We start from the raw sequence: 11,825 nt of genomic DNA on the forward strand, positions 1-11,825 counted from the left end.
TGATTGGCCGACACGTTTGGTCTCCCTCAGTGTGGAGACTAAAAGATTTTCTCACTTCTTGTGCCGTCCTTAAGTCGTCTTTTCATCCTCTCTTGCTCTCCTCCTCTCTGGTACTCTGGTACACTTACGTAAACACTTTTGATTTGCTGTTCATGTCCCAAATTATTCCAAGGGCAAAAGGTCACTTTTGATTGGATTGATTAGGATGTTTTTTTTTAACACTGAATATTAGTATAATAGGTTCTCTTTAAGCACACATGATCTAAAAAATACTCCTGTCTTATAAAAATGCCCTCCCTCTCGTTGTGGCAATTGTAGATCTCGCCCGACTACAAGCTGACTCTCCCGGCGATGCCCCGGCCCGCGGGGGACAAGAGGAAGCGGGGCGGCGTGAAGGCGGAGGCTCCTGCCCTGGCTCTGGCTCTGGCTCTGGAGGCTCCAGGGGACCAGCAGCAGCTGCAGCAGATGGAGGCCCGCACCATGGCCCTGCCTGCCTGCCGTGTCAGCCGCTCCGCACAGCAGATCCTGGAGCTGGCCGTCACCACACTGGCCGAGGCTGCTGACCGCTCTAACACCAGGTACTGGGGGGAGGGGGGTGACGTGTGACAGTGTGTGTTAAGTGTGTGGATGTGTGTCCAACACATGTTAATGGGGTGCAGTGGCTTCATGTGTGACTGTGTTATGTGTTGTGTGTTAGTGTGGATGTGTGTGTTAAGTGTGTAGATGTGATTGCAACACAAGGTACTGGGGGGAGGGGGGGTGACATGTGTGACTGTGTTGTGTTAGTGTGGATGTGTGTCTTAAGTGTGTAAATGTGTGTGTATCCAACACGAGGTAATGGTGGTGTCCTCGTAGTCAAGTGTGACCACATGTCTTAACAGTATGCTGCTGCAGTGCAAGATATGTGCTGCGATGTGGCAGCATATGTATAAGGCGTGCGTGCGTGTTTGTGTGCAATCATTATTAAGTTATGGTGCAGCATGGGATGGATGGGCATTGGGCACTTTAGACGTCTTCATGTATGGTTCTGAGGTGCACTGCAAGGCAGGCAGGCAGGGTGTGGTGTGGTGTGGTGCAATAATAAGTTGTTAAACCTGTTATAAGTCCAATGTTTGTGTTCCCAGTGCCATCCAGATCCTGTACGCCGTGAGGAACATATTCCATTTGTTCTGCAACGTCGTTCCCACATATCACGAGTAAGTTCTCATGATTCGGCCTCTTAGGTTTCTCTTTAATCAGGAGCCATTCTTACTCTAGGGATGTTTTATATGATTCTGTTCAGTTTAGTCCCACTTCATATTAAGTCTGTATGAAGTACTTATAATTGTTATATAACGTAGTAATAATAATAAGAAGAAGAAGAAGAAGAAGAAGAAGAAGAAGAAGAAGATGAAGTGGTATTAAATTGTAATTAAGTGTGAACTATCTAGTCCCGAGGGCCTTGTAATGCTGACACTTACACTTACATATACCAAAACACAAACATAAGAAGTATGCATAACTTTGTTAAAATTATTATATTATTATTTTTATTATATTATTGTTAATGTCTACGGGCTGAATGAAATCACATCTGCAGGTATTATTCCCATGTAGTGGAAGGTCTTGCAGGAGAAATGTTGTGTCTAAAAGCTTTCAAGGTTCAATGCAAGAAAGTAAAGCATTCTGCAAAATGGACCCCACTTTGACCCTAAAGCATTTGGCAAAATGCAAAATGGACCCCACTTTGAAAGTAAAGCATTCAAGCAAAATGTTATTTTGGAGTAAGAGGTTGGACTAGAAGGGGTTAACCTACAGCATGCAATAGAAGAAAGTCTGTAGTTGGAAACTGCTGTACAGCATGGTAAAGTGCTATCCTTCTGGTTGAAATGAATGTCATGTCTTTGTAGAGAGAGCTTGCTGAAGCTACCCCAGCTGGCAGCTATCCATCATAACGACTGCATGTTCCTGGCCCACAACCTCATCACTCTGGGCCACCATTTTGGCCCGGTGTTCACCACCGACTACACCGTCTGCTCCTTCGTGGACCTCGTCCCCAGTCTGAGAAGACAAGGTAAGGGCACGACCAACGCAGAAGCACTCACAGATAATTAGAAATTCCACTAACCTATTCTGTATATTGGTCTACTAGTTAACAAGTCATCTCCAGTCAGTTGGTCCTATGGGACCCCCCCCCCCCCCCCCCCCCAACACACTTTAATTGTGTGTGTTTGTGTGTGTGTGTGTGTGTGTGTGTGTGTGTGTGTGTGTGTGTGTGTGTGTGTGTCTCTGTGTGTGTGTCTCTGTGTGTGTGTCTCTGTGTGTGTGTCTCTGTGTGTGTGTCTCTCTCTCTCTCTGCAGGCACTCGCTGCTTCATGAGCCAGATGGGGGTGCTCAGGGGGGAGATCCTGGAGAGTCTGTCCACTGCCAGGGACTTCTCCAACCTGGAGGACAAGGTCAACTCAGACACGGCCAACAAGGCTGTACGGCAGGTGAGTCCACGCCCACTAAAACCCAGCAGTGTTGGTGTCCATGTGATGTCATGTGTGTGTATAGTACTGGCCCTTTCCCCCAGTGTCCACCTCTGTGATTCAGAGAGAATATATAAATAAATAAATTGTCTATACATGTATATCGTCAGATAAAAAACACTCCATCTGCATAGCCCTGCCTGTAACAGTGCTTGCCATGCCTTTAGTGGAACTTGTGTCCAGTAGGTGTCACCCATGAGCTAGTTCTCCAAGAGTTTATCATTATTGAATTATAGTGATGACCTCTACTGCACTACACAGAGTCCTTCATTATAGATCCCCAATGGTTAACAAACCTCACTGAGCTTGTTTATTTTTTATATATATTATTTAATGCAGGTGGTTCTCCAGCTCAAGTGTGTGTGTGTGTGTGTGTGTGTGTGTGTGTGTGTGTGTGTGTGTGTGTGTGTGTGTGTGTGTGTGTGTGTGTGTGTGTGTGTGTGTGTGTGTGTGTGTGTGTGTGTGTGTGTGTGTGTGTGTGTGTGTGTTAATGCAGGTGGTTCTCCAGCTGAAGAGGGTGGGTAGAGTGTGGCAGGACGTGCTCCCAGTGAACATCTACTGCAAGGCCATGGGGACGCTCCTCAACACCGCCATCAGCGAGCTCATCGCCAGGATACTGGCTCTCGAGGTCAGACTCTCACTCTGTCTCTATTAATAAGCCTAGCTCATCGCCAGGATACTGGCTCTCGAGGTCAGACTCTCACTCTGTCTCTATTAATAACCCTAGCTCATCGCCAGACTCTCACTCTGTCTCTATTAATAACCCTAGCTCATCGCCAGACTCTCACTCTGTCTCTGTTAATAACCCTAGCTCATCGCCAGACTCTCACTCTGTCTCTATTAATAACCCTAGCTCATCGCCAGACTCTCACTCTGTCTCTATTAATAACCCTAGCTCATCGCCAGGATACTGGCTCTCGAGGTCAGACTCTCACTCTGTCTCTATTAATAACCCTAGCTCATCGCCAGGATACAGACTCTCACTCTGTCTCTATTAATAACCCTAGCTCATCGCCAGGATACTGGCACTCTGTCTCTATTAATAAGCCTAGCTCATCGCCAGGATACAGACTCTCACTCTGTCTCTATTAATAACCCTAGCTCATCGCCAGGATACAGACTCTCACTCTGTCTCTATTAAGAACCCTAGCTCATCCACTCGAGGTCAGACTCTCACTCTGTCTCTATTAATAACCCTAGCTCATCCACTCGAGGTCAGACTCTCACTCTGTCTCTATTAATAACCCTAGCTCATCCACTCGAGGTCAGACTCTCACTCTGTCTCTATTAATAACCCTAGCTCATCCACTCGAGGTCAGACTCTCACTCTGTCTCTATTAATAACCCTAGCTCATCCACTCGAGGTCAGACTCTCACTCTGTCTCTATTAATAACCCTAGCTCATCCACTCGAGGTCAGACTCTCACTCTGTCTCTATTAATAACCCTAGCTCATCGCCAGGATCACTTGAGGTCAGACTCTCTCTCTCTGTCTCTATTAATAAGCCTAGCTCATCGCCAGACATTCACTCTGTCTCTATTAATAACCCTAGCTCATTGCTAGGATCACTTGAGGTCAGACTCTCACTCTGTCTCTATTAATAAGCCTAGCTCCTCTCCAGGATAGTGGCACTTGAGGTCAGACATTCGCTCTGTCTCTGGTGTATGATCTATTCATGAAATATGCACACTGAGTGACCAAGGTCATCCAGTTTATTTTTTGGCTTCACTATCAGCAGTGATCTTCCTTTTGTGTAACATTTTGTCACCAACCTCATCCTGGACATTCATTTAAAACTGTGTGTGTGTGTGTCTTTGTATCTGTGTGTCTGTCTGTCTGTCTGTCTGTCTGTCTGTCTGTGTGTGTGTGTGTGTGTGTGTGTGTAGGACATCTCTTCGGAGGAGGCCAACTTCCTCCACGGCCTCCTTGAGCACATCCTGGTGCAGGGCCCTCAGGTGTTCACGCCCGTGCTGGAGGAGAAGGAGAACAGGAGGTTCCAGGAGGAGGTGTCTGTGTACGTCACCAGGTGGATGGCCTTCAAGGAGCTCGCCATGGTGCTGCTGGCCAACCTCAACGACATACTCAACAGGTGGGGGGCAGCATTTGGGTGTGTGTGTGTGGCAGTGTTTGTTTCTGTCTGTGTTTGTGTGTGTGTGTGTCAGTGTGTTTGTGTGTGTGTGTCTGTCTGTGTGTGTGTGTGTGTGTGTGGCAGTGTTTGTTTCTGTCAGTGTGTGTGTGTCAGTGTGTGTGTGTGTGTCAGTGTGTGTGTGGTGTGTGTGTGTGTCTGTCTGTGTATGTGTGCCCTTATAAGACATCCTAGCCCTACCCTAATGTTCAATTATCTACAAATGCATTATGAATGTTTGAATTTTCCAAAGGTTACCACTATCGTAACAACTAATATTTGCTATTATTATAAAATATTTACATTTGTTTAAGGAGTGTTATAATGCCTCATCAATACCTTATTAGATGTTATGAGTGTATGGTTAAGGGTTTTTAAATAGGGGCTAGGAAAGTTTTAACCATTACTACCCAGAGTTCCCAGAGAGGATCTCAACACCACTGAGTGCTCTCTGCTATGCTTGCCCTGTGCTGCGCCTCTGACTGCTACTGAAGGGACCGGCATTTGAGATTTTATAGTTGATAAGGATATGCCATAGTCAATAATTCAATGTATCTTATACCTAGTTATAATTGTTACTTTTATTTTATGAGACAAAGAGCTTTGTATCCAGGGCCTATTTGAATAGACGGTGACACCCCTAAACTCAGCATCTTAGAGCAAATCCTACAATGGATAGATCGGATAAGCTAGGGTGAAGGGCTGTGAGGGAGTGTGGAACTTCAGCCTCTGTCTCAACAATGTGGGCCGCCATTGTTAAAGCTTAAACCTGGATCCATGGCTGATACAAATCCAAGACTGAGTCTCCAATATATGGTATAAAACGTAATACTATAACTACACCTCTGACTCTGCTATACCTTTCCCTCTTCCCAAAGGTGGGCGGAGAGCAAGGGTCCACTGGCGCTCGCCTTCTCCTACAACGAGGTCAAGGGTCTGATCCGAGCCCTCTTCCAGAACACGGACCGCAGAGCAGCCGCCCTTGCTCAGATCGGACCCAGTTTCTGAACCTGAGGAACCACTAGCACCACCGAGGGGTCTTTGGGCAGGGTCGTGTCGTGCTTGGCCTGTTGAACAGCCGCAGTCTGGTTTTCACACATTTGATTGGCTTGTCAGATTGTTGTCTTCGATGGGAACATGGAGTCAAGTGTGGGTTATAGGATAAAGGTTGGATCATTTGCATGAAGCTGAGCCTCAGGACAGAACATTAAGGTCTTAATAAGATCCTAAATAAGTTCTACTGTAACCTACAGTGACCTGGAACAACACCAACACCGGATCTCCTTGAAGACTCCCTCCTTGAAACCTGGAGAAACTGCACCTAATCGGGAATCCTAATTAATTCCTGCGAACTCTAGAACACGAAGGCCTGTCATTAAATATGTACAGTTTCTTACTCATCTGTGTTGTGTTTAACTCAAACCAAAAACATGTATTTACACATTAATAGTTTGTGTAGTTCTTTTCACTATCTGCATTATGTTATGTTGGTCTTTGTATGTGCTTCCATTTATTTCTAATACATCCTCCCTGTGATCACTCTGTCAGTCTCTGGTGGTCAGTCAGAAATAAGTAGCAAACTGAGATGGTCGGATGTAACTGTAGCCTTTGAATTTGTACTGCACAATGTGGGGAAACATTTGAGCTTCATGTATGACATGAAAACAACATTATAAAAGTGCCTTTCATAATATGCCTTAGAGCACGTATTTTCATGAAGCTAGTTTAAAACCAAAACAAGTGAACAAAATAAACCAACTCCTGCATGGCTGAATGTGTCCACAGTCAGAGTGTCTACAGTGGGAGTGTGGTCTTACAGTGAGAGTGTTATCTTAGGGTCCACAGTCAGTGTCTACAGTGATAATGTGGTCTTACAGTGAGAGTGTGGTCTTACAGTGAGAGTGTGGTCTTACAGTGAGAGTGTGGTCTTACAGTGAGAGTGTGGTCTTACAGTGTCTACAGTGAGAGTGTGGTCTTACAGTGTCTACAGTGAGAGTGTGGTCTTACAGTGTCTACAGTGAGAGTGTGGTCTTACAGTGTCTACAGTGGGAGTGTCTACAGTGAGAGTGTGGTCTTACAGTGAGAGTGTGGTCTTACAGTGTCTACAGTGAGAGTGTGGTCTTATAGTGAGAGTGTGGTCTTACAGTGTCTACAGTGAGAGTGTGGTCTTATAGTGTCTACAGTGAGAGTGTGGTCTTACAGTGTCTACAGTGAGAGTGTGGTCTTACAGTGAGAGTGTGGTCTTACAGTGAGAGTGTGGTCTTACAGTGAGAGTGTGGTCTTACAGTTAGAGTGTGGTCTTACAGTGTCTACAGTGAGAGTGTGGTCTTATAGTGAGAGTGTGGTCTTACAGTGTCTACAGTGAGAGTGTGGTCTTATAGTGTCTACAGTGAGAGTGTGGTCTTACAGTGTCTACAGTGAGAGTGTGGTCTTACAGTGAGAGTGTGGTCTTACAGTGAGAGTGTGGTCTTACAGTGAGAGTGTGGTCTTACAGTGTCTACAGTGAGAGTGTGGTCTTACAGTGTCTACAGTGAGAGTGTGGTCTTACAGTGAGAGTGTGGTCTTACAGTGAGAGTGTGGTCTTACAGTGAGAGTGTGGTCTTACAGTGAGAGTGTGGTCTTACAGTGTCTACAGTGAGAGTGTGGTCTTACAGTGTCTACAGTGAGAGTGTGGTCTTACAGTGTCTACAGTGGGAGTGTCTACAGTGAGAGTGTGGTCTTACAGTGAGAGTGTGGTCTTACAGTGTCTACAGTGAGAGTGTGGTCTTACAGTGTCTACAGTGGGAGTGTCTACAGTGAGAGTGTGGTCTTACAGTGAGAGTGTGGTCTTACAGTGTCTACAGTGAGAGTGTGGTCTTATAGTGAGAGTGTGGTCTTACAGTGTCTACAGTGAGAGTGTGGTCTTATAGTGTCTACAGTGAGAGTGTGGTCTTACAGTGTCTACAGTGAGAGTGTGGTCTTACAGTGAGAGTGTGGTCTTACAGTGAGAGTGTGGTCTTACAGTGAGAGTGTGGTCTTACAGTGAGAGTGTGGTCTTACAGTGAGAGTGTGGTCTTACAGTGTCTACAGTGAGAGTGTGGTCTTACAGTGTCTACAGTGAGAGTGTGGTCTTACAGTGAGAGTGTGGTCTTACAGTGAGAGTGTGGTCTTACAGTGAGAGTGTGGTCTTACAGTGTCTACAGTGAGAGTGTGGTCTTACAGTGTCTACAGTGAGAGTGTGGTCTTACAGTGTCTACAGTGGGAGTGTCTACAGTGAGAGTGTGGTCTTACAGTGAGAGTGTGGTCTTACAGTGTCTACAGTGAGAGTGTGGTCTTATAGTGTCTACAGTGAGAGTGTGGTCTTACAGTGTCTACAGTGAGAGTGTGGTCTTATAGTGTCTACAGTGAGAGTGTGGTCTTACAGTGAGAGTGTGGTCTTACAGTGAGAGTGTGGTCTTACAGTGAGAGTGTGGTCTTACAGTGAGAGTGTGGTCTTACAGTGTCTACAGTGAGAGTGTGGTCTTACAGTGTCTACAGTGAGAGTGTGGTCTTACAGTGTCTACAGTGAGAGTGTGGTCTTACAGTGAGAGTGTGGTCTTACAGTGAGAGTGTGGTCTTACAGTGTCTACAGTGAGAGTGTGGTCTTACAGTGTCTACAGTGAGAGTGTGGTCTTACAGTGAGAGTGTGGTCTTACAGTGTCTACAGTGAGAGTGTGGTCTTACAGTGTCTACAGTGAGAGTGTGGTCTTACAGTGTCTACAGTGAGAGTGTGGTCTTACAGTGTCTACAGTGAGAGTGTGGTCTTACAGTGTCTACAGTGAGAGTGTGGTCTTACAGTGTCTACAGTGAGAGTGTGGTCTTACAGTGTCTACAGTGAGAGTGTGGTCTTACAGTGAGAGTGTGGTCTTACAGTGTCTACAGTGAGAGTGTGGTCTTACAGTGTCTACAGTGAGAGTGTGGTCTTACAGTGTCTACAGTGAGAGTGTGGTCTTACAGTGTCTACAGTGAGAGTGTGGTCTTACAGTGTCTACAGTAAGATTGTCGTCTTACAGTGAGAATGTTGGTAGCATATAGATGTGTGCTGTAAATAAACCTAAGGCTATACGAGTCATGTAATAATAACAATATGTCTTGAGATACAGACTTGCCCTACTAGTACATACCAGCTGTTTTCAATCTTCCTGGACTTGTACAGTGATCGTACAGTAAAGTTTATAGTGTGCTGGTTGTTCTTAGAATTTGAGTTTTATTCTTGATCAATAATTTTAAATAAGACTGATCCCTCTGTTTTGTGAACAAGTTATTCAATTAATGTTAATCAAATGTAAAACAACCAAGTATACGCAGCCTCACACAGACACACAATGGAAATATACCACTCTGAGACCCATCAAACAACCACCTTTGGCTTTTGAGGCATGTTGTTAACTCCCTCATGCATTCATTTGTTTTTACACTTGGGTTCCGTTAATTTGCATAATCCCAAAGTAAACTTTAACACTGCAGGGGGGCAGTGTGTAAGAAACATTGTTGACCTTGCGTTCAAATGATAAGTCTCCGTTTTGATTGGTAACTAAACAGTAACAGGACGGTTGTCGTTTTTCTTTTTTCTCCGTCTGTGACATCGCGCCCCCCCTGGAGAGTTTTCGCGCCCCCCACCCCATGGTTTACTTTAGGACTTGGAAAATACGGCAGAAGTTTTTTTGTAACAAGAGAGAGCTTTACTTGGTAAATTGTGGCACAAATATACAGCAATGGTTAACATATTTTGGAGTCAACCACTCGCCAGAGAACCCAGGATTCTGATGAGTCCTTAGAAAAAACAGTTCTTCTAGTCCATCCTCACTGATGTCATTTCGTGGGCCCCTCGTGATAAACAGGTGGTCACGGGATCTATGACATGGTTTATCTGTTGTTCTCAGAAATAAGACATTGTCACATATATTTGTGTGAAACCCCTGCCCCTCTGTTTCTCAGGGAATAGCTGACCATATTATCTCCCTAAAGACCTACAATGTATCATAGGCCACATTCTCTCCTGTCCTGTTTTGGTCACGCACCACAGTAGTAGCTGAGAGTGAAAGAACAGTTCTCTAGCTGAGTTCACTGACACTAAACAGTTTTTCTCAGCAGCTTTGACACGTTGCCTGGTATGTTAAAAAAATTAAAACTCAAACACAAAACAAACCTAGTCACACTAAAGATCAATCAAAATATGAACCACATATGCCTTCACCTAATCAACGCCTAATTAATTCAAATGCAACAGTACTAGCATAATATGCATAGTTGGGATGAGTTAGATGAAGTTATGAAGAACCATGAATAGAATGTTCAACATGACAGTACTTGTCACACAACTCATAATCAAACTGATAATTTTTTTGAAGTTGTATAATCACACACACACAAGACAGTGATTGGTTTGTGTGTTGAACGAACACCCATGGGCGGAGTGACAGGTGCCCCGTTTGGTCTAATAAAGGGTGGAGTTTTCTTCCCCTCCACACAAGCCCTTCACACCCCTGTGCTGTTTTCAAAACTGCTGTTTTCAAGACAGGATCCTTGTATACTGAATATGACAACAATGGCAGGTGAGTGTAACTTTTTCAACCTTTAGTACGTGTTCATATTTCAAACTGTCAAATCAAACTGAAGATCCATATAATTAAGCAATATGACTCGAGTGAGAGTGGAGGAGGTAAAGGATATCCTTTTACTGTGATGCTGCAGGTACTCACAGCCATGGATCAATTCTGAATAATACTGTATCTTCAGATTGATATACATTTATAAGTGAGTCTGAACCAGTATTGCTCAAATAGAAATGGTTCTAATAAAAGCTGATATGTATATAATGGATATTTTTATGAATATATATAAAGGCAATAAAGTCAGATCAGATATTTATGTAATTAACACTACTATACGTATACAATGAAGTCTTGTATGTACACATAAAAAACTAAGTTATTTATCATTTGTCAAATTATATTTTGGATTGAGTGCGAATGGATTGATGTGTATACAATGAAGTGCGATATTCAACAATTAAATGCGATATTTATTCAACTAAATCTGATATTCATTAATGGTGAAGTCTGATACATTTACAATGAAATCAAATATTGATGGAATTAACTCTCAACAATAAAGTCGTGATATTTTTACTAAGATTGTATTGCCCCCATGATCTATGGCCAGTGAAAGAACAGGTGATGGGCCATGCTTACGGCCGTGGTAGTAGAAACTTAGCGTGACTTGCCTATGGCTTGACTCTAGCTGGGACCGCAAACAGTTTCTCTGATGTTCTCCCTCCTGATGGATGTTGCATGTTTTATGCCTGACCCCTCCGTACTGCAACCTCACTGGCTCAAACCTCACAACTTCATCAAACAGGGTCACAAGAGTATTGATCAGGTCTTCCAAAACTGCAGCTATTCAGTTAGGATTTTAATTTACAAAACAATCATTGGGCTAATGCCACCATATCTCTACTCTCTCATAAGCTGGAACCGTAACACCATCAATACACGCTCCCAAAGCTTGCTTACATTACATCGGCCACATGCCAACACAAAACTGGGGAAGACAGCCTTCTGTTTTAAGCACCCTACATTTGGAATGTGGTCCAAACATCATTAAGGTTGTGCTCATGTATTTCACTTAGAGAATTTACAAGTCTAATCATATGCTCAACTGCCTTCTCCTGCAATAATAGTAACTGTTGACCCAACCATAGTATTTTACTGTATTAACCGGATATTCAAAATTGTTATTTATGATCGTTCCCTTGTACTCCTGGACTATTTTATATGCATATTTATTTTATTTTTGTATTTATTTTATTTTTTCCAATGTATTAACTCTCATTGTACCCTCGGCACCATTGAAAATGAGTGTCTTCCAAGGCCTAAATAAATCGATCAATCAATCAATATGCACAAAAGCAAAGTGTATAATGTATTATGAAAGAGAATTGTACAAATGTCAAAAAATACATTCATATAACTCTTCATTGTATACATTTAAGTGTCAACTGTATAAATATCTGAGTTCCTTGTATAAATATCTGAGTCATTCCACATAAATCTGCCTTCATTCAATATATATCAAAATAAATAAGCAATTCTTGTTTGGCTGCCATAAAAGTAGACTACAAACATAAATTAAAAAACACTATTTTTACTTTCTTAACAGACCTGACAGAA

The 11,825-nt window shown here is 43.4% G+C and overlaps 1 protein-coding gene across 1 annotated transcript in view; it reads left to right on the plus strand.

The window, feature by feature from the left end:
* The window catches only part of zw10 (zw10 kinetochore protein), a 12,449-nt gene extending 6,186 nt beyond the window's left edge, over positions 1-6,263 (plus strand). Inside the window, exons 10-16 of the mRNA XM_080860176.1 lie at positions 319-578; positions 1,125-1,196; positions 1,890-2,053; positions 2,341-2,471; positions 3,007-3,138; positions 4,397-4,599; positions 5,514-6,263. Coding sequence (XP_080716302.1) covers positions 319-578; positions 1,125-1,196; positions 1,890-2,053; positions 2,341-2,471; positions 3,007-3,138; positions 4,397-4,599; positions 5,514-5,643 — 1,092 coding nt within the window. The 3' untranslated portion in view covers positions 5,644-6,263. The remainder of the gene's footprint in view (positions 1-318; positions 579-1,124; positions 1,197-1,889; positions 2,054-2,340; positions 2,472-3,006; positions 3,139-4,396; positions 4,600-5,513) is intronic.
* Positions 6,264-11,825: the final 5,562 nt, after the last annotated feature.

This window comes from Sprattus sprattus, assembly GCF_963457725.1.
Source record: "Sprattus sprattus genome assembly, chromosome: 21".
Taxonomy (NCBI): Eukaryota; Metazoa; Chordata; class Actinopteri; order Clupeiformes; family Clupeidae; genus Sprattus; species Sprattus sprattus.